This window comes from Pecten maximus, unplaced genomic scaffold (assembly GCF_902652985.1).
Source record: "Pecten maximus unplaced genomic scaffold, xPecMax1.1, whole genome shotgun sequence".
Taxonomy (NCBI): Eukaryota; Metazoa; Mollusca; class Bivalvia; order Pectinida; family Pectinidae; genus Pecten; species Pecten maximus.
The window spans coordinates 1,673-25,652 of NW_022982794.1; the positions used below are offsets into that span (position 1 = coordinate 1,673).

Sequence of the window (23,980 nt, forward strand, 5' to 3'; positions counted from 1 at the left end):
GACCCCCAAGGGGCCAAAGGGGCGGGGCCTAATGGGGAAATAGAGGTAATTCCTTCAAATCGCTACTTGTCATAAAGTTATGAATGGATTTGAACCCAATTTGGTCAGAAACATCCTTTGGGGAAGGGGATCAGATTTTGCATAAATGGTTACTCTGACCCCCAAGGGGCCTGAGGGGCAGGGCCCAATAGGGGAAATTGAGGCAATTCCTTTAAATCGCTACTAGTCATAAAGTTATGAATGGATTTGAACCCAATTTGGTCAGAAACATCCTTTGGGGAAGGGGAACAGATTTTGCATAAATGGTGACTCTGACCCCCAAGGGGCCAAAGGGGCGGGGCCTAATGGGGAAATAGAGGTAATTTCTTCAAATCGCTACTAGTCATAAAGTTATGAATGGATTTGAATCCAATTTGGTCAGAAACATCTTTTGGGGGAAGGGGAACAGATTTTGCATAAATGGTGACTCTGACCCCCAAGGGGCCTGAGGGGCGGGGCCCAATAGGGGAAATTGAGGCAATTCCTTTAAATCGCTACTAGTCATAAAGTTATGAATGGATTTGAGCCCAATTTGGTCAGAAACATCCTTTGGGGATGGGGAATAGATTTTGCATAAATGGTGACTCTGACCCCCAAGGGGCCAAAGGGGCGGGGCCTAATGGGGAAATAGAGGTAATTCCTTCAAATCGCTACTTGTCATTAAGTTATGAATGGATTTGAACCCAATTTAGTCAGAAGCATTCTTGGGGGAAGGGGAACAGATTTTGCATAAATGGTGACTTTGACCCCCAAGGGGCCAAAGGGGCGGGGCCCCATATGGAAAATAGAGGTAATTCCTTTAAATCACTACTAGTCATAAAGTTATAAATGCATGTTGTAAACTCAGAGAGTCTGGACTTCATTATTTCTTTAAAGCAGTTGGGATCCCCATGCTATAACCATAAATAGCATTGTTTGAGGTTAACAAACAAAAGGAATTGAACATGAACATTATTTTGACATTTGGTCAAATCCAACCAGGTGAGCGATACAGGCCCCATGGGCCTCTTGTTTAGTCTACCAAGTCACGACATAAGCCCACTTTCCCTTCAACTAGGTGACCATGATATAAAGACAGATTATGAGATCTGCAAATGTTTGTGATATATATGGTGTATATATATATATCTACGATAGGCAATAGAGGGCCTAACTAGGACTGGTAGCAATCTCCCCCACCAAAAAACAAAGTCAAAGTGAATAATCCATCTTTAAATGTAAGTATTAATAAATTTGCATTCTTATTGATCAATATACGACACCCAGTGTTTACCAGGTAAGACATTCTGAACTAAGATACAGGTAAAGTATTTTCTTGGTCAGGTGAGACTACAGGTGTGAGAGTAGAACAATCGGGGATAATTACAGGTAAGGTCTAACCAACTGATCAATTTTTTACACCTTGGTCTGGTATGGTCATACTTGAGTGATCACCAGGTAAATTCCATGTAGAAATGGTCAGTCAAATGCAACATTTTGTAATCCATCATTTCAGCAAAATAATAATGATAAGTAATTAACCTCGCCAGAGACCTATATACTAGTATATAGGTCTCTGACCTCGCTAAGGACATTTGAAAAAAGATTCATTTGTTTATAATCTTATAAATATAATAATGTAATAAGTAATGAAAAAAGTAATCAAATTATAAACATATTTGTTTTACCTGTTATTTCTAAGATCTAGTCGATGCAGACATTTGCTCTAGCATGACTGTAATTATAATTTTTGACACTTGGATTTGACCCATACTCTAATACACAGGTGACACTTATCAAAACGACAGGTAAACTTACAAGTTTTTGTTTGGATTTTAAAAACCTTTATAATATTATCTTGAAAGTCTTATTATAAAATTATATAAACTTGCAAACCAGTATTTTTATTTCTCAATAATAATCAATAATTTTAACGGGGAAACTAATTTATACACTTATTAGGTACATACATGTACGATAAAAATTAGATTGGGGACTGATTATATATAATTACATGAGTGTTTAGGGGAGGGGTATAGCCATGCATGACTAGTACAGTACCTGTACAGGTAAACCCTTAATTAAGCTTAATGCCCTTTGGCCATGCCCAGAACATCTGGACTCCTTGTGCCAGATTCCTTCGCTGTGTTTTCACACCTTTCAACAAAATAACAATCATAATGTAATGGGTGGAATTAATGTAATATGATACCTGCATTTTGTCAGTTTTTGTGTATATTCTATTTATCAATACATGACATGTATTATACTTATATACATGTACATGTAATAAACCTATCTGAAATAAAAGTAAAATGTACACACCATCATGAACACACACAATATACATGGACTAGTCCCTGTATATATATTTTTGAAATTTTGTTTTAATGAAACATTTATATGTTCAAGAGATTATGCATTGTATATCAAATACTTTGTATGTATTGACTCTAGTGCACTACGATGTCAACTCAAGTGCACTACGATGTGAACTCCAGTGCACTACGATGTGAACTCAAGTCCACTACGATGTTAACTGCACTAGACTACCAAGTTTAGTTTCGAAATCAAACAAATTAGAGTCAAAAATGTGATTTCCCTATACAAACTAGTAAATTTTACCCCCTCTCCAGGGCCAAACTTGAGACCCCCAAATTCACAATTTTGGTAAAGTAACTTAAGACCCTTCTATTTATGAAGAGTATTTGTTTCCATCATATCTGTTTGTGATATATATGGTATATGTATATATATCTACGACAGGCAATAGAGGGCCTAACTAGGACTGGTAGCAATCACTTTTCCAGGAGCCCTGAACCTGAATAAAATCAACATGGTGACATTATACTCCATCCAATTAGTTCCGAAGAGAAAGTCAAAAGATACAGTATTTCAATTTTAATTCTTTATTTGTTCTCTCATATACAAAGTCAGGAGATATTATCTGTATACAGAAGGAGGTAAACACATCAATAACATATATAGCTGTACATCAATGTCACGATTTCATTTATATAAAAATAAATGAATAACACAGCACATTACATGGTGAAATACGTACAATATAAAGTATCGGTTTGACACTTTCATCAATTTGACCCCTGGAGACCCCACCTTCAGTGACCTTCAAAGAAAGTCAAGGTTAACATTTTTACAATATTTGTAGCCCTCCACTCTAGTTTGCTCCAGGCCAAATATATTACCATTAGTGACACTGAATTATGAGATTTTAATACATTTGACCCCTTTGACCTTAAAAAATTCTTTTGAATAAACTTGTAACGCATTGAAAAATAAACAAAAATACTTCATTTGATGATAAACTTCATTAACAACAAAAAACAGTGTTCTCTTCATAAACTGTGAAGTGATTTAATTACAGAAAACTCAGTTATTTTGCACGTTATTACCCGTGTAGTCAATCATTATAATGAAATCTACTACATGTATACACAATCTGTTGTGTTATAGCTCCATAACATGAAATATATTCAAGTTAATCCTTATAATATGATCTACTATACACAATCCGTTGTGTTATAGCTCAATAACAAGAGGCCCATGGGCCTTATTGGTCACCTGAGATTTGAAATATTTCAGTTAGTTTAATTGAACATTTTTTGCCCCACCCATCAGTCCAAGGGGTCAGACAGGGCTAACATATGCATACCATTAAGCTGTCATCCCATGCTGATAATATTGACAAAGTTAGAATCAATTCCAATAAAATCAAACAAATGATAGTCAAACTTGTGATTCCAACAGAAATCAAATAATAATCAAAAATGTGATTTCTCTATAAGCTACAGTAAAGTTTACCACCTCCCCAGCCGCAAACGTGAGACCCAGGGTCATAAAATTCACAATTTTGGTAAAACACCTTATGATCCTTCGATCTATGAAGAGTATTTGATTATTACTTAATTACTTGGGTCTTGAGGAGAAGACTTTTGAAATTGCGGTCAATTTTGATGCTTTTAAGAACCGACAATCAGCCCCTAGGGGTGAGTCAGGCCCAACCTGTGCATACCATCAAACTGTCATCACATGCTGATAATGTTAACCAAGTTATAATAAATTCCAATAAAAATCCAAGAAATAATAGTCAAAAACATCATTTCCCTATATAAACCATAGTAATGTTTACCCCCTCCGTAGGGGCAAATGTGTGACCCCAGGGTCATGAAATTTACAATTTTTGTAAAGCACCTTAAGACTCTTCCATCTATGTATAATGTGGAGTGTTTGAATTCTACCATATCTGAGAGTAGACAAGACAATTCTTGAAGTTTTAGTCAATTTGACCCTTTTTGGTCCCGCCCCTCAGGCCCCTTGGGGGTGGGGACCATATAATTCACAAGTTTTGTCGACTTTTAGCCATAAAAAAATTCTACTAAATTTGATTGAATTCGGTTAAGCGTTTTTGAGAAGAAGACGAAATTGTAAATCGTACACGAACGGACGACGGACAAAAGGCAATAAGAATAGGTCACTTGAGACTTTGTCTCAGGTGACCCTAACAACTATTTGTATCAGCAAAAATAAAATAACAATACACTTTAAATTGTATATATAACATTACATCAGATATTTCTACAGACAGCTAGAGTATTCAATAATTAAATTGTATTTAGCAAACTGACTTCTAAAATGTAATTAAAACAATGTATGTGTACTATTTTAAAAGTTAACATGTGGGTACTGGTTTGGATAATTAATGTTTCCACCCAAACATATTAATGTTATTTATAGATAGTCTATCATATACATTGCCAATTGTACAAATGATACCAATGTATAATTGTTGACAGAAAGGGACACAACTTATAACTTATGTCCACTTCCTTTGAATATTTCAAATAAAATGTTTAAACTAAACATTATTTGAGATTGCATTGGTACATTTTTATCAAAAATCAAACAATCTTTGTATGAATTACCAAAATAATTTCATAAAATAAATCTTGGGATATTTCTAAAGAAACTCATCTTTCAAAAATTAAACACATTATACATTAATTTAAACCATTTTAACGGAAAGCAAAAAATACAAATAAGTCAGTACTATGCACCAATATTGATATTGCTACTCTTAGAAAACAATTCACAAATGTATAATGCTTTCTAAACATAGCATGTATGTTAAATATAGACACCCATACAAACAAAAATAAGATACTACAAATGCATAATGCTTTCTAAACATAGCATGTATGTTACATATAGTCACCCATACAAACAAAAATAAGATACCACAAATGTATAATGCTTTCTGAACATAGCATGTATGTTAAATATAGACACCCATACAAACAAAAATAAGATACTACAAATGCATAATGCTTTCTAAACATAGCATGTATGTTACATATAGTCACCCATACAAACAAAAATAAGATACCACAAATGTATAATGCTTTCTGAACATAGCATGTATGTTAAATATAGACACCCATACAAACAAAAATAAGATACCACAAATGTATAATGCTTTCTAAACATAGAATGTACATTATCATCATTATGTATGTTACATATGGACACACATACAAACAAAAATCAAATACTACAAATGTATAATGCTTTCTAAACATAGCACGTATGTTACATATAGACACCCAAATAAACAAAAATAAAATACTATAAATGTATAATGCTTTCTAAACATAGCATGTATGTTACATATGGACACCCATACAAACAAAAATAAAATACTACAAATGTATAATGCTTTCTAAACATAGCACGTATGTTACATATAGACACCCATACAAACAAAGATAGAATACCAAAAGTGCCTCAAAACAAACTTCAGGATATTTTTCTTAATTTAGAATAATTTTGAGATTGCATACAAATTTTTTCTGTTAGGAAAACCAATCATCTTCCTTTTGCATCACTTTGAAATATCAATACGAATAGTTGTTGTTATAATTTTAGGATTGAAAAAATACATAAAAATATTCCTGAAAACTAATACATGTATTTACATTTTGTCTACATATTAATTCACAACAAAAATTAGATAAATAAATAATGATAAAAACAGTACATAAATCAAACAGACAGTAAGTATAGCAGTCTGTAAAATACCTGAAAATGATGTGATGATGATTAATTTGATGATATCTTTAGTAGGGTGAACTATAATAATATCTACAGTCTTGTAATTCTAATTTGGTTGGTCACAAAAATAATTTGTACTAAAAACTATTTCCTTTTCTTTATAGTAAATACTCTTTAACTTTAACTTTGTTCAAATCTACACCATGTTATACAAGTTAATGAACAGAAGGTAAAGAAGTAAGTGTGACTATTTCTAAGTACTTTTATTTACAAATAAACTTGACAAGATGGTCCTAGAAAAGGTTTCCTCAGTGTTCGTCATCATGTTACACAAGTTAGTGTACAGAAGTATAAATATTTGTTTCTTTTTTAGGAAAAACTTTAACAAGATGATCGTACAAAGGGTTATCTAACTTCCACAACCCCCTCATCATCGATGCGCGTATCTTTGCCAGGTCTAAAATAGATTCCTCGTCATTAGTAATTATGGTTGTGATGTCATACTTACCTCCTGTTGTCTCTACGTACTGTTTTACATGACGTTCACACTCAGTGAACCAGTATACATCTGATGTCTTTCTGGCTATGTGATGTAGACAATGGTACCCACGGTTATCTACAGCTGTAGTTAGTGCTGGATACAACTTACACAGCTCTAAACTAAGCTCCCTGAATCCCCTCTCACAACTACAATGTAATATTGTCCACCCGTCGTTATCTATAGCTGTAATTAGTGCTGGATACAACTTACACAGCTCTAAACTAAGCTCCCTGTGTCCCCTCTCACAACTACAATGTAATATTGTCTGCCCCTTGTTAGTTACAGCTGCAGTAAGTGCTGGATACAACTTACACAGCTCTAAACTAAGCTCCCTGTGTCCACTTATACAAATACAATGTAATATTGTCTGCCTGCCGTTACCTACAGCTGTAGTCAGTGCTGGATACAACTTACACAGGTATAAACTAAGCTCCCTGTGTCCCATCCAACAACTACAATGTAACACTGTCCATCTTGACTTGTCCACTAACTGTGACATGTACTGTCCACACGCACAACTCCTATGTACCACACGACCATCTTCTGACTCACACTTATGTTGTACATTCTCAACTCTACACAAGGATTTAAGTACCATTCTCTCCACTGTCTGAAATATACCACAGTTTCCTGTCCGTGCCACAAAATGGAGCGTGCTCTGTCTCCATTTATCAGTCTCATGTACCAATTGTGGATATTTGTTATACAACATTGTCACCATCTCTTCTCTCTCAAACAAACACACCTCGTGTAGGACATTGATATTCCCAGCATAATCATGTGATGATCGTGACCTGCGTGCCCTCGCTGTAGGAATGACGTCATATTTCAGTAGTTGACGCAGTAGTTGTACACTCCCACCCTCCACTACACAAAACGGTGTATCATTGTCAGGTGTGACACCCACAGAAAGGAGACATGAGACACAATCTTCTAAACCAATAGAGCATGCTCCATTCAACAACGCACATTTTATCAGGTGGCATAAGTTATTGTCATCCTTCTGACCACTTAGCAAACTAAAAAATCCCCGTAGAAACAGGGTGTCTGTCCATACGTCTAATCTAACTATACAGTCAGATAGTCTATGGGCATCAGATTCACACACTGTGAATAAAAGTTTATACAATTCATCCCTGTCCTGTCTGACATCAGATTTACACTCTCTGGCCAAACGTTCATACATACACTTTCTGACCAAACGTTTATATTTGTCTTTACTACTAGATGATATAACTATTTTGTTAGCTGTGGATTTTGATGTTGATATATAGTGGAGGAACTTTCGGGGACAATTTTCTATAAACCCAATTTTTGTGTTCTTGCCATACAAAAGGGCAACAGTGTCCTGAACAGAATCATGACAAAATTTGTAAATTGAATCATCATCATCATCATCATCATCATCATAATTATCATCATAAAAAGGATGATATTTTCTTTTTGCAACCAGATATTCAAACATTTCTAAACTTTCCCGCAGAGATCTAATTTTGTCTGCATGATCAAGTTGATTTCCCTGGAAAGCTTCATCAAGCTTTTTCTTGTCAACACTTTCACTGTTTTTAGGATCTAAATCCCCTTTCTTAACCGTCCCATCATTGAGAAAGAGAAACAGAAGAGCTGAAAAGTGCTTCTTTGGTAAATTGTTCAAAGTTGTTTTCATGAAAAGAAATGGTTGTTTGAAGAAATTAATCCCCTGTTTTTTTAAGCCAGGAACATACTTAAAAAGATGACAACACTGCGGAAATCCTATATCTGGGGCAAGCTTGATGATTTCAGATTCCTTTCCATCAGATAAGTTTTTAATTTCTGGGACATAACTTTCTAAAATGCGTTGTTTTTCTGTGGTTTTTATGCAGTTTTTACCTCTCAAATCAATGGTTTTTTGGTTGAATAATTCACATGAATGTAATTGTGTGCTTTTGAAAATCTCATCTCGAACATTTAGTATCAAACAATTGGATCTATTATTGAGTTTCCCACGAAATGTTGACTTAATGGAGATTTCCCTTTTCTTTAAATCTTCAGCGATTTCCCCACTAACATCATCAATATATACAGCTAATTGTGTGTTTGGCTCAACAATTTTATCCCATTTGGCCATGCTGTAAAGCTGGACAGGATCCTTTGACAGTCTGGTATCCTTATTATCGCCGTCCATTAGCCACTTTAACAGTTGGTAACCCATCAAAGTCTTCCCATCCCCTGAGGCACCCTTGATGAGGACAATGTTGTTCTTTCTGATCATTTCTTTAGCGTCTTCCAAAGCTTGTATAGAGATCACCTCTGGTTTTAAGGTTTGAACATCGGTTGTTAATCTTGTTGTTTCTGCAATCAGAAAGATTAAGACTTTATTATTCCTGATTATTTTATAATTTTACTTTTAAAATTAGCAAAGTAATGACTTTCATGTTAAATCAGTTTTTATTTTATCACAACATTCAGGTATATAATTAAAATATTTCTTATTATTAAACATAAGGGATATTTATTGAAATAGTTATCTGCGATATAAAATATCATTGATTTAGAGCCAGTCCGTGTAATACATTGCTGTCCTGACAGGACGAATTGCAGTCAAAAGTATGACCTACGGACTAAGTCATACCCCGAAGCCAGTCCCTGTAATACTTTAGCAGACACTGCAGGACTGGTAGCAGTCACAAAGAATGACAAAAGGGCTAATTTATACCCCGGAGCCAGTCTTGACATACTTAGCTCAACCTACCGGTGTAGTATGGTATTTTGACCCCCATGGTAAATTGAACCCGGGGTCAAAATACCGTTATGGTAAAATCCCCCCCCCCCCATGGTAAAGTGACCCCCCCCCCCCCCCATACTAAAGCCACTAAAACATGATTTTCATATAGCATTTAACATATTTTCATTAAAACAATATTGTATCATTATAAACAGTACAAATTTCGAGGGGTAGGTTGACTATATAGTGAAATATAGGTGAATAGTTGACGGAGAACATTAATGAAGAAATGAAGCTCTTTTATCATTAATTTTGGTAATTTTGGTAACTTATTTTCACAACACCTTTATCAGCATCAATAATTCTATAAATTTTAACAACAACAAAATTGGTCTGGGGTAACTAATTTTGATGAGTCATTTATGCCTGGAAGTGTGGGGGTGCCCCCCCCCCCCCCCCCCCCCACTCCTCCTGCCCCTCCACACCCACATACAAAGTTAACAATATTTAATTTGTTTACTTCCATTCATTAAAAATATACATAAATAAAGTCAAGACAATTGGTCTTCGGGTAGGTGATTTTTGATGTAAGTTATGTGGAGAGGTTGGGAGAGGGGAATCACTTTACCATGATTATAGTGAAAATATATTTTTGTGGATTTTTTTTTTTCACTAAATATTTTTTCAATAAACCTCAATTCATTTATCTATGCATTTAAAAAAACATTGAATTGAATCGTGATCAGTTAATTTAATGCGATTCATGTAATGAGGGGGAAGAGGGGGGGGGGGGGGGGGGAGGTCACTTTAACATGGTCATGGTAAAGTGACCCCCCCCCCCTTCTCCATCAAGAATATAAGCATTCATTCTTTTTTTTTACCAAACCTTTTATATTTTATAAGTTTACTTCAATTATGCTATTACTCTATGCACTAATGTAATTGAGATAAACTGAAAAAAAATCAATCATCAATTTTTTTAATGGTAAAGTTTTTTGTCATTGTGGTCATGGTAAAGTGACCAATAGCTGACTCATCATCAATCATCACTTTCTCCGTTTCTATCACTTGTCTATACTTATCTTATTTTTTGTATAGATAAATTGAATTAAAATAATGAAAGGTTTGGTTTAAAAAAGATCCATGCTTATGTATTGTTAGTTTATTGATGGGAGAGGGAAGGAGGGTAGGGGTTGGGTTGGGGGAGGGGGTCACTTGACCCCCCTCCCCCTCTTAATCCCCCATTCATGATCACATCAAAATGACTTTTCTCAAGCAAAATTAGTTTTGTTTTACTGTAATGTTTATTTCAAACTTAGTTTTGTTTTACTGTAATGTTTAAGGAATTGAGGATTTAAAAAAAATATTTTGTGAAAAAAGATCAATCACAAAAAAAGTTTGTTTTTTTTTATTTCGTTTTGGTAATGGTAAAGCGCCATCAAACTTCCCCAGTCTGCAATAATCTACCCCAAACTAATATTGTAAATACTTTGTTTTTCTTCGGTAAAGTTGTTATAAAAATTTCGAAAAAGATGTATCAAAGTATTAGAAGGGAAGGAGAGGAGGACGAAGGGGGGTCACTTTACCATGCCCATAGTAAAGTGACCCCCCCCCCCCCTTCCTCCTTACATGTACATGATCACATCAAAACTTATCCGAGATCAATTTTGTTTTGTTTTGTTATAATGTATAGGTTAAAGAAATGAAGTTTATCAAAAAAAAAATTTTTTTTTTAAATGTCAAGATATCTTGTGTCGTTATGATCATGGTAAAGTGACCCAAACCTGCCCCAGCTTGCAATGATCTACCAAAATCTAATATTGTGAATACTTATTTTTTGTGAAGTAAACTTGTTATAAAATTTAGGTAAACAAGATATATCAAAGTATTGTAAAAGTAGTGGATGGGAATGAGCGGGGGAGGGGGGGGGGGGGGGGTCACTTTACCATGGCCATGGTAAAGTGCCCCCCCCCCCTTCCTCCTTACATGTACATGATCACATCAAAAACTTATCTGAGATCAATTTTGTTTTGTTTTGTTATAATGTATAGGTTAAAGAATTGAAGTTTATCAAAAAAAATTTTTTTTTAAAAAAGATATATCAAATTAGGTATTGTAAAAGTAGTGGAAGGGAATGGGCGGGGGAGGAGGGGGTCACTTTACCATGGCCACTTAAAGTGACCCCCCCCCCCCCCCCCTTCAAAATCGCTTACATGTATCTGATACAATATAGCTTTCATTAAAAAATATGTTAAATGATATATGAAAAACAAGTTAGGATAAATTTTTTTTTTGGAAGGGGGGGGGGGGGTCATTCTACCATGAGGGGGGTCATTTTACCATAATGGTTTTTTGACCCCGGGGTCACTTGACCATAATGGTATTTTGACCCCGGGGTCATTTCACCATTCAAAATACCATGCTACACCTGTGGTACTGTACAAGATTATTAGCAGTCACAAGTATGACATGAGGGCTAAACCCTAGAACCAGTCCTTGACATACTTTGCTGAACCTACAGGGTTATTAGCAGTCACAAGTACGACCTAAGGGCTAAGTCATACCATAAAATCATGCCTTGTAATACAAAAGTTAGTTTCATGAAATTATTAACAAACAACCAGACAACGGAGTAGCACCACAACATAAGCTACTGACGAATAAATATTCTACCAAAATAGGTGGGTGTTATTTCGATCCCTAGGCATGAAATAATCATTACAACTGCTGAATAACATTCAGTTTATACCACTTGTGTTATAATGCATTTTGAACGTAAAACCCGTTAAATAAATATTTTTTTAGTTCAATACATTTTGATAGACTATCACTTGAAGGTCACTTCATAGGGTCGCAGAACATACAAAAAGCATTTCACTACGGTAATTGCTTTTTGTGATTATTAATTTTTATATTGATGTTTATCAATTGATTTCTTTGAAAATAGTAACCTAGATAAGTATTTGTTATGATTTGCAACAAATTGTAATATTCTATTTTGCGGCACTTCACTTAAGGTCATATCCTTACAACCCAAGTGATATTGTAAAAAGAAAACATATTGACATAAAACAGGTCAATTCATCATGAGAATAGTTTTTCTATTGTGGTAGAAACAGGTCCCACAACCTTGTGGTTGTTGTAAATGTTATTTCTTTCACTCTGAAGCTCGTGTTTTTTTGATATGTTTGAAAAATAATTTACCTAAGTGAAATAAATACCACATACATGTACAACAACCTACTAATTGTGTAACCTCTACTTCCATCAATCAGCCACAATGACAACATGACGTATCAGGTAACATATGGCCATGACCTTTGATGGATGAGTATCGAGATTGTTATTGTTTATACACAATCAATTATTTTGTGTGGTCTTTAACACAAAAACATTAATGTTTCAAACATTTCACAAGCTGATGTCATGTCATTGATGAAGTTTGTGTTGAAATGGATGGTTTCCTGGACCTCTCTTCCATCAAAAAATATCTTCATGTCCAACATCCTTTAGCAGACTCACCTATCACAGCTCTCAACTTAGGATTCCTTCCTGTAAAACACAAGGATCCAATATTAGATATTTCACAACGATTAAGAACCAGAACAGAGCTTGAATGTATTTTTATTTCTATGTGAAAGACAAGACTTTTAGAATTTGGGTAAATCCTGAAATAATCATCAATACCCGGAATCCTTGCCAATAATCCACATGATCAGCTTAATATAGACAGAACTATAGTAAGAGTACTGACAAACCAGACAGAGCCCAGCATTATTTGACTCTTCATCTGCGCGCTACATTGATAATGAATTTCTGCCTATATAGGTATGCTGCGAAACATGTAACTGAGTTTTCAAGTGTGACCTTTGACCGTTTTACCTTGATTTAAAATTAAATCTGATTTTCATAGCTTGGTATTTTGATGTTATAGTGTAAATATGAACTGTATTAGTTCAAGGGTTCACAAAATATCTTGTAAAAGGCCTTTCTATTTCTGAAGTGGGCTTTTATCCTTTATCTTGTAAAGCTTGGGTTTTCCTGATTTTTCCTACAAAATTTTGGATGGACAAATGGACAGATACAACTTGTGAGTTCTAAGATTTGATATGATTTCTGTAATTGTCCTAATCTATCCAATTTTTTTTCGGTTTGTATAACACACATGTATGCTGACGTCATGATGTTTGGGGTAAACAAACACAAGAGGCCTAGAAGGCAAATACCACTCACCTGGATATATCAGTAATAATGGCAAAAATATTTGAAGTTTTTGATGCATCTTCCAACTATGGTTTCCACCAAGTATAAACCAAATCCATTTGTTTTGCAATATTTCCCATATTAACCCCCCCCCTCCTTCTCAAGACCCAAACCTTCCATTCATACAACCTTAGATCACCTTTGCCCAATGATGCTTCAGACCTAGAATTTCATCAACATCCATTTAGTCATTCAGGACTAGTAGCAATTTTAGAGGATTTACTTATATTTCCACTATTAGGCACTTCTGGCCTCACCATTTATGCAAAATCTGTTCCCCTTCCCCAATGATGTTTCTGACTAAATTTGGTTCAAATCAATTGAGTACTTTGTGACAATAAGTGATTTCTTTGATTGACCTCTATTTCCATTACTGGGCCCCGCCCCTCAGGCCCGAGGCGAGTCACAGCCACCATTTATGCAAAATCTATTTTCCTTCCCCCAATGATCTTCTTGGTTCAAATCTGTTCACGCCTTTTTGACAAGTAGTGATATGAAGCAATTGTTGACGGGCGCTTGATGTCGACGCCGTGCCACGGCGCAAGTTCACCAGCCCTTCTGGTTAGGTGAGCTAAAAACTGTTGCCTTTATTTCTGACTTCTGAAGGATGAACTGTTAATGCAACTCACACATATACTTGAGTGAGTACAGACGGACAAGCAGACAGGAGACATATACTTGAGTGAGTACAGACGGACAAGCAGACAGACAGACAGGAGGCAGACAGAAATAACCCCCCTAAACCTCGCTACAGATATACCTTATAAATTTTTCATAGTTATGATATAATTAAGGACCAAAAAAATACTGATGGAATTTTATCTTAGTACCTTCAGGACAAAGAACATGGTGTAATCTCGAACCTCAAAAATTTCATGTTTTTGTAGTTCTTCAGATATATTACCAACACCCTAGCCCCAGAATCTATCATACCTCCATTTGTGGATGAAGATTGTTTCATGGCGCTGACATCCTCCTTCACAGCATTAACATCTTCATTCACAGCAGCAACAGTGCCTTAAAAATAAGTCTTTTAGGTTATTTATGCCTGTTGTCACACATGCACAAACATTTCATCTTAGAACATCCTACATATCATACCTCTTAGGTTATCTATGTCTGTTGTCAAGTTTACAATCATTTTATGTTAGAACATCCTACATATCATACCTCTTAGGTTATCTATGTCTGTTGTCAAGTTTACAATCATTTTATGTTAGAACATCCTACATATCATACCTCTTAGGTTATCTATGTCTGTTGTCACACATGTACAACCATTTTATGTTAGAACATCCTACATATCATACCTCTTAGGTTATCTATGTCTGTTGTCACACGTGTACAATCATTTTATGTTAGAACATCCTACATATCATACCTCTTAGCTTATCTATGTCTGTTGTCACACGTGTACAATCATTTTATGTTAGAACATCCTACATATCATACCTCTTAGGTTATCTATGTCTGTTGTCACACGTGTACAATAATTTTATGTTAGAAAATCCTACATATCACACCTCTTAGGTTATCTATGTCTGTTGTCACAAGTGTACAATCATTTTATGTTAGAACTTCCTACATATCATACCTCTTAGGTTATCTATGTCTGTTGTCACACATGTACAACCATTTTATGTTAGAACATCCTACATATCATACCTCTTAGGTTATCTATGTCTGTTGTCACACGTGTACAATCATTTTATGTTAGAACATCCTACATATCACACCTCTTAGCTTATCTATGTCTGTTGTCACACGTGTACAATCATTTTATGTTAGAACATCCTACATATCATACCTCTTAGGTTATCTATGTCTGTTGTCACACGTGTACAATAATTTTATGTTAGAAAATCCTACATATCACACCTCTTAGGTTATCTATGTCTGTTGTCACAAGTGTACAATCATTTTATGTTAGAACATCCTACATATCATACCTCTTAGGTTATCTATGTCTGTTGTCACACGTGTACAATCATTTTATGTTAGAACATCCTACATATCACACCTCTTAGCTTATCTATGTCTGTTGTCACACGTGTACAATCATTTTATGTTAGAACACCCTACATATCATACATCTTAGGTTATCTATGTCTGTTGTCACACGTGTACAATAATTTTATGTTAGAAAATCCTACATATCACACCTCTTAGGTTATCTATGTCTGTTGTCACAAGTGTACAATCATTTTATGTTAGAACTTCCTACATATCACACCTCTTAGGTTATCTATGTCTTTTGTCACACGTGTACAATCATTTTAAGGTAGAACATCCTACATATCATACCTCTTAGGTTATCTATGTATGTTGTCACTCGTGTACAATCATTTTAAGTTAAGACATTCTACAAATCATACCTCTTAGTTTCTCCCTATCTTTTGTAATCTGATCTTTGATGTCACCAATTTCCCCTAAAAAAGAACAACATGTGTCATTGTAGGGACTCGAGTAAATTAAGTGTTGCCTCGAAGCATCTTATCAACAGTCATTTCTGTAAATTACAGCTGACATCAAACTAGTAATAATTTTCTGTTGTAAATAAGGTATCTCTGAGGGATCGTAGCATACACGATTGAATCATCTGTATTTGAACCTCTATGTTAGACTGGTTTTCTACTGATTCAATCCTTCCTTTTAATCATTAAACATTAGAAAAGATTCAAGAATACATAAGAAATCATGACAGCTAGAAAATAAGCAATAACAAACTCCAACTGTCCAACAGATTGTGACGTCCACCATTAAATGAACATGATGATTTCTATGTTAGAGTTAAATCTTTTCTCGACTTTTTAATCTGATAACAAGGAAAACCGAAACATGGGAGATTTAATATTCGACACAATGTCAGGTTTATATGGGTCTCTTGGTTACTGACCAGAGTCATCTAAAGATTATATCTTGCATACTTCACCCCTGTTACTTTAAAACGAAAGTCAAAATAATTCATTTGAACAAATTCAGCAGCCCTTATCGCCCCAACGTTTTACATGTACATGCCCAACATCATCAGGTCTCTGGATCTCTTGGTTTTTCGAGTAGTTCAGAGAAAAGCTGATGCCAGATGGACAGATAGAGGGATGATGACTGGACTATGTCCTGACTATGGCTGGATGACGGACACCGCGCCAAAGCATAACATCAAACATGACCACCTGTCAATAATTATGTTTTGCAAATAAAACCCATAATTCAATTGGCACATCCAGGGACAAATAGAAATAAACTATGAAGTACTTTTGTAGAAATATCCATCAATATAATTTTTAAGGAAGAATAGAAGACTGTAGTATGGCAAACGAAATAATTTGAATAGCTCCATATCTTACGATGATAGTTTGAAAATTCAAGATGGTCACCTATCGGCTATTTTGTTTTCTCAACCAAAATTGAATGGTCACAAATAGAAACCAAGGGAAACCTGCTTACGAAATTTCGAGATATCCCTCCAGTACTTAGAAATACAGTGTAGCAATAACAAACTTCAAATGCCTTTTAGCAATATATCTCCATATTTGCTGAAATAATAAATGTAAATACTGGACAAGATGCAATCTTCAGTTGTAATTTTGTATTCGTTTTATTTCAAAATCCGCCCCCAACAAGAGCCAGGGATCGAGTTTGTCTTTTACCTTGGACCCAAATGACCTCTACCCTTAATCCAGTGAGGGTCTGTGATGGCTCGTTTTGTTAGAGTGTTGACAACCTAATCTCAGGTGAAGATCTAAGGTGAGTGGTTAGAGCTTTGAACTGTGACTCTATGACCTGGACCTTTGGTATGTTGACCCTTATTTATTTCAGATCAATTGTGCTCCATAATGTCATAGCAAAATGTTCATTAATCAAAAGATAAACAAAAGGCCCAATGGACCAATATGGTTCTTATGGTTCTACAGCAACTTTGATCTTAATTCAAATATATGAGTTGGAAGTTCAAGGTATTTATATGAACAAATTTGCTAGCCCTTCATCCAAGCATGTTATAGGTGCGAAAAATCTTAGCCCACTGGGCCCCTTGGTCATTGAAAAGATGTTGTAAAAGATTTTAGTCTATTTGACCCCGTGTCACCTTGAATATTACTCAAGGTCATTCATTTGAACAAACTTGGTGGCCCATCACCTCAGTATGCTATCAACGCCCTGGGCCTCTTGGTTATTGCGAAGAAGTCCTTTAAAAAATGATTATATTTGAAACCTGTGACATTGAATGTAGGTCAAGGTCATTCATTTGAACAAACTTGGTAGCCCTTTACGCAGGTATGCTACAGGAATAAAGTAAAACTTGACGACGGATTTCGCACTACAGTATAGGGTCACTTGTCCTTCAGGCAGGTGAACTAAAAACAAACACAAAATTCGAACTTGTCTCTTTTCCTTCATTGTATATTTTTATGAAATGAACATCTTGACAAAATTTGATGTAAACCAGTAAATAGATATTAACGTTATCAGCCAGGGGGGAAAATGCGGGCAAAAAGACAGACAGATGAACAGACAGAAAGATTACTACCGTGAATCTAAATCCAGGATACAGGACCCTAATAACAAACTAACCGATTTAACCTTTGTTCTTCAAAAAGTGTTGCATGGAAAGTATTTACTAATAAGTCGTAAAAACAGTTAGTTTGTTTGTACAGCTTACCTTCCATCTCCTTTACCAGAGCTAAAAAATTGCTGTCTGTACTGGGGTCCATCCTCATAGTTTCTATGATATTCACATCCGCTACAAACGTCCCCGTGATATGACAACCATTCTGTAGATCTTCAATACTCTGGCGGATGTCAGTCCAATTCGCCTGAAAATCAACATCAGAGAGAGAGGCGGACTTTGCATGTCCATATGCCTCATTTCTCTGAATTCGAAGGCGTTCAATGTTGGCTGACAGCGACCGATCTGCTTTATCAGGAACCTGCCCCCAACCTTTTCGATGAGGTTGAATATTTCCTAAATTTCTTAAAAGGATATAAAGAAGGGGTATGTCAAAATCCTTCGCAGTTCCTTGAAACATTCCACCTGGAGGGTAAATAATCTTCTTCTGCTGATTGTTCAACAGCTTGAAGATCTTTCCCCTCTGACTGGTCAGTACAGATGCAATTCCTGATACTGGCAGCCGGGCGATCAGTAACTGTCTGAAGACGTCAGGGATCACATCCACCACCAGTCTGCAGATACGGGCATAGTTGGTGGTTTCTTTGGTCGAAGGGTATTTGGCTGTAGTAGCAGGTTTGTAGACGCAAGAGGGCGTTGATGCTGAAAAATGTTGAAGTCGAATTAAATGATCATTTCAAGGAAACAGGATGTCAAAGACAGGCAAAAATGGAATTTACACCTCATGAATCGAAAAGTTTTTCTGTTCGTGTAACTTTCATAATTTTCTTTGCATCTGAAATGTATATGTCTTTACACCAGAAACCGAATATTGCTAATCTTGTTTGAAAAACACCAACAGTGTATCGTTAGCTTGATACATAAGATAACTACCTGTTAATGACATTTGGTATTTTGAAATTTCCGAAATTGAACCTGACACAGAAGAAACCTTCATATCAAGTTTGAGAAACATCCTATTTATTGTATTTCTCAAGAAACTGTTGCAATACAAAATGGCCTTAAGTCAACTATTTTGATTTTCTGATCAGTCTCAAAATTGAACACACAGAGCTAGGTACCAGTCTAGGATCAACTAAACTGTTACCTTCTATCAGGGTCAGTTTAGTTGTTGTACTCCGTCGTTTCCCGTACCAACTGGAGACAGTACACACATATTCCCCTTCGTCAGATTTTACTGTTTTGTTGATTATAAGGTGATCTGGTTTAGATCTTGTATACTCAGGCAGATCTAAATCAAGCTGTACGGGTCGTCCGCCAGGTGATGTATGTTCCCAGGTAACAGATTTAATGAACGGAAATGCACCTAACACTGAACACCTCAATTCTGCTTGCTGTCCTACTTTAACAGTGTAGTATCTATTTTCTATTTCAACAGTTGGCTCATCTGAAAATTTAAAGAAAAATCGTGGCTATATATCGCTTATAAACATCCAGAAGCAATCTGAAAACATCACCGGTATCACTTTGGGTAACATTTGACATTTAGACAATCAAAAAGAAGATATTATATTATACGTACTGCTTGACTCTTGTTTCATTCCATCCCCATATACTAGTTTAATAAACATTTGTTAGCTTTTTGTGTTAAACTAAATACCAGGGTAATTGTCGGAGGTTTTCCCTAAACCTAAATATCATGACATCGACTTTTAACCAAGTGACCTTGATGTGTTGCAAGTTGATTCATTGTAAAATTCCGTTCAATTTGTTTGTAATAAATAATTTCAAAAAATGTTAATCGCGAAAAAAATACAAAGTTTACCTTGACCTTGACCTTTGGACAGTTGACACATTTCATCATTCTGACCAACTTGTAGCTCCATAATATCATAGTATAATGTTTATCAGTGAAGCGATTCAAAATTTTACTTTGACGTTAAGTAAATTAACTTTTCGTGTAATTCTGATCATCTTAGCTCCAGCAACTTGGCAGATATTAAGCTAAGGTTCATTCATTTAAATAAGTTTTTAGCCCTTAATTTCAACATACGTTTTGCCCAATATCAATTGTCTGCATCTCTTGGTCATCGAGAAATCATTGTTTAAACACATTTGACACCTGTAATTTGAATGTGACGTTGACCTTTGACCCAGCGACCTTGGATTTTTGTAACTCATTATATAATTTCGACCAATCAAGCTATATAATGCCATCATATCATATAGTGTTCATTAGTGAAAACATCTAAACATTTTTTTTGTTTTGTTTTTGTTTTGTTTTTTTGAGAACTGAACATCTGTATTAATTTTCATGTGAATTGGTTCATCAATATTGAACTTAGTAACTCAGACGGGAACTGGCTTAATGTGGATGGAATCCTCATCTCTGATATGGGGCCCTACATGTACTTAACAAGGGGCCATCGCATTACTCCCTGCAAGTCAATTATTTTACTTCCTGGTTTATGGCTTTATAAAGTTCAATTTGCTATATATATACCATCTTGAATTTAATCATGAATTTATAATTTAGAAATGGGTCCGGAAGTGAGTGTGTAGCGCAATACATTTTGATTAAACCTGTTAGACTTTCCGTATATTAACTAAGTAGTAATAATAGTATTAATGATTTCGTTCTTTTAAATCATTTCATTACAGGTATCTCTATCACTCTATATCTAAATACATGTAGCTGTCAAACGTGTTCTCCCGTGTGTTGTATCGTCATTCCCGCACTCGACATGAAAAGTACCTGACGTATATTGTGATATGTTTTCCGTACTATACCTACAGCATTTCACACAATATCGCAAACTAAGTACATAGTGATAAGAATTATAAATGACGTGAAGTTATATAATATCAATAACCTTTACATAATTATTTTTCGGTAGGGGAATGCTAAATATTATCCTTTCTTTATTAGGCGTTTTCGGGTTCGTCATTACATTTCAGTGAGTATTAATATTATCTTATTAGTTTACTTATTTTCTATTTATTTCTGCAGATGAGTTGAAGATGTAAACGACAGACAAGTGCTATTCGTATTGTAATTAAGACCCCTGTCGGATTGATAGGGTATGTACATTGTATTTTGTTAATGTACGTTTCGTAAATTAAACATGATGTATGTTAACCAAGATTATAGATAGTGTAATTCAACATTAACAGAATGATACAATGTATATACAATGTACATATATATAACTTAGCAACACAAATGACGAAGGAAGACAAGTTTTTGACTCATGCCTTGACCGGGCCGCGAACTCACGATCTACGGCACCCAATCGCCTAGCCAGAAATACCCGCAGCTTATACCGCTGCGCCACATCGGCGTTCTTAAAAAAGAACGTTTCAATGGTGCAGTGATGGTCGGCCCGATACCCTGACATGATTATTGTCGATGTCGTCTATAAGATGATATGAATACCTGGATCGCAATGTATTTACATATATACGTGTTGGTGATCCGTAGATATAGATTTGAATTTCCGAGGGAAGTACAATGTACATATATATATATATATTATCCAGTCGTGATGTTAATTTGTCAAAGTTATTTGGAATTTGTATTTGATAAAGTATATATCTCATGAAGTGTACATGCATATCACAGACTAGTTTCTAGTTTTCATCATACTTGTCCTAATATTTTGTATTTCTGTTATTGTAGGGATTTCTTTATGCTTTAATGCTTTAATGGAATATCAGTATCGCTGTAATAAATCAATATAGAGCTGACCCGGCTACATCTGTGTTATCTACATATTTTTTTGTGGGCATATGAAAATACACTAATGAAGTTTTCTGTCTCTGAAGAATTAAATGTTTATGTTTGATAGTATGTCATGGTATTGGACAAAGATTATAATAAATCATACTGCCATCAAGTGATCATGAAATAGCGGTAGATACCTGTAAAGCGACACCAGAGCCATCCAAATATTATAACAGCCACCGTACAAACACCTAAAGCCCATCCATTGCTTGTTAGGTCTGGTAACGAAGATCCATTCTCAGAGTCAGACAGCACCATTTGTACTCCATATGTGATCAACACCAAGGACACAAGGAAAATTGCCTTCATTGTGACTCCTGTAATGATTAACAAGTCATGCACAATATCAACACCATGGCTACAGGGTAAAATGTCTTCATTTTGACTTCTGATATTATAAACAGGTCATGCACATTAGCCAAACCAAGGCTGCGAAGAAAATTGTCTTCACTGTGACTCCTGTAATGATAAACAAGCCATACACACTACCAAGAGACCAAATGGGCCTGTATCGTTCACACGCTTGAATACGGTCAGTCGTCCATATTAAGTAGCAATGTTTATGGAAAACTTGACTGATGCTGTGCCATAACCTCACCAGCCCTCCTGACCATATGAGCCAAACAATCTGACAATCAAGTCTGAGGTGGCAGAAAATGGGGGTTCAAAAGAAAATGTAAATATTTCATAGTTTCATAACTCGGAACATATACATGTACCACAAATTTTAAACATCTAAGGGCTGTGGACCTTAGAGTGGTAGGGGTTATGGAGGGGGTCCAAGGTACAGTGTATGTAGTGTGATGGGACACTAGAGTGGTAAGAGTTTGGAGGGATGGAACGGACCCTACAAAGTTAAGGTATCGAAGGGAGAAGACCTAGTGTGGTAAAGGGTATGGGGGAAAGCAGGGACCCTAGAATGAGAGGTGTATGGAGAAGGGGGCCCTAGAGTTGTAGTGTGTATGGAGGAGGGGGCCCTAGAGTGGTAGGTTTATGGAGAAGGGGGCCCTAGGGTGATAGGCGTATGAAGAAGTGGGTCCTAGAGTGATAGATGTATGGTGGAAAAAGGGGCCCTAGAGTTGTAGGTGTATGGAGGAGGAGACCCTAGAGTATAAGAGGAATGGAAGGGAAGGGGACTTCAGAGTGATGGGGTGCGTGGAGGTGGAGGGGAACATAACGCAGAAGTGAGTATAATGGTTGGGGGACCCTACAATAGTGGTGTTATAGAGGGGAGGTATGGGACCAAGAGTGGTAGATTGTGTGGAAGCATTTGGGAACTAGGGTGTTAGGAAGTAGTGAGGGGAGGGGATTCTGGACTGGTAGGGGTATAGAGGGGAGGGGACCTTAGAGTGGTATGTTATGTGGAGGCAGTGGGGAAACTAAGGTGTTAAGAAGGACGGCGGAAGAGGGGACCCTAGACTGGTAAGCGTATTGAGGGGAGGGGACCTTAGTGTGGTAGGGAGTATGAATGAGAAAGGCCGTTCAATGTTAGAAGGTATGGAGGGGAGAGAACCCTATAGTGGAAAGGGTATTGAGGGAAGGGGAATAGATCGCAAGTGTATAGAGGGAGATGGCGTAGAGTGCTAGTAATATGGAGGGAGAAGGGACCCTGGAATGGTAGGGGTATAGATGGGAAGGGCCCTTTACTGTTAAAAGGTATGGAGGGTAAATACCATAAGGAGGTTAGGAGACCATAGAGTGGTAGGGGGTATTGCAGGGATGGGGCCATAAAATGTTAAAGGATATTGGGGAAGAGAACCGTAGGGTGGAAAGGGGTATGGAAGGCGATGGAATCATAGTAGTAGATGCATGGCGGTGGAGGGGACCTTAGAATGGTATGATAATGGGGTATTGAGGGGAGGGGAAATTGAGGGCCATTGCGTGGTAGGGGTTACGGAGTAACAGGGGAACCTAGAGTGGTATGGAGGGGGACAAAGAGTGGTATTGGTATGGAGGGAAACATAGAATGGTACTGGTATGGACGGAACCTAGAGTGGTACTGGTATGGAGGGGAACCTCGAGTGGTACTGATAT

General features: G+C 36.2%; 1 protein-coding gene across 2 annotated transcripts; it reads right to left on the reverse strand.

The window, feature by feature from the left end:
* Nucleotides 1–2,911: 2,911 nt before the first annotated feature.
* LOC117320960 lies at nucleotides 2,912–22,257 on the reverse strand. Of its 2 annotated transcripts, XR_004531190.1 has the most exons (8): nucleotides 22,084–22,257; nucleotides 19,310–19,609; nucleotides 18,256–18,864; nucleotides 15,971–16,024; nucleotides 14,529–14,612; nucleotides 12,855–12,884; nucleotides 5,497–8,959; nucleotides 2,912–5,347 (listed from the first exon to the last, which is right to left on the reverse strand). XR_004531190.1 is itself a non-coding variant. In XM_033875446.1 (7 exons), exons 1-7 carry the CDS (start codon nucleotides 22,253–22,255, stop codon nucleotides 6,423–6,425), a joined length of 3,786 nt encoding a protein of 1,261 aa, XP_033731337.1. In that variant the 5' UTR covers nucleotides 22,256–22,257; the 3' UTR covers nucleotides 2,912–6,422. The 2 variants fall into 2 exon arrangements, 1 of the variants encoding a protein (XP_033731337.1); XM_033875446.1 differs by having other exon boundaries at nucleotides 2,912–8,959.
* Between the last annotated feature and the right edge of the window lie 1,723 nt (nucleotides 22,258–23,980).

Coding starts and splice junctions, on each gene's coding strand:
- LOC117320960 (XM_033875446.1), bottom strand. CDS start 22,255: ATGAAGGCAATTTTCCTTGTGTCCTTGGTGTTGATCACATATGGAGTA. Junction 19,610..22,083: donor GCTCTGGTGTCGCTTTACAG/GTATCTACCGCT, acceptor TTAAATTTTCAG/ATGAGCCAACTGTTGAAATA. Junction 8,960..12,854: donor TAAGTTGAGAGCTGTGATAG/GTGAGTCTGCTA, acceptor TTCTGATTGCAG/AAACAACAAGATTAACAACC.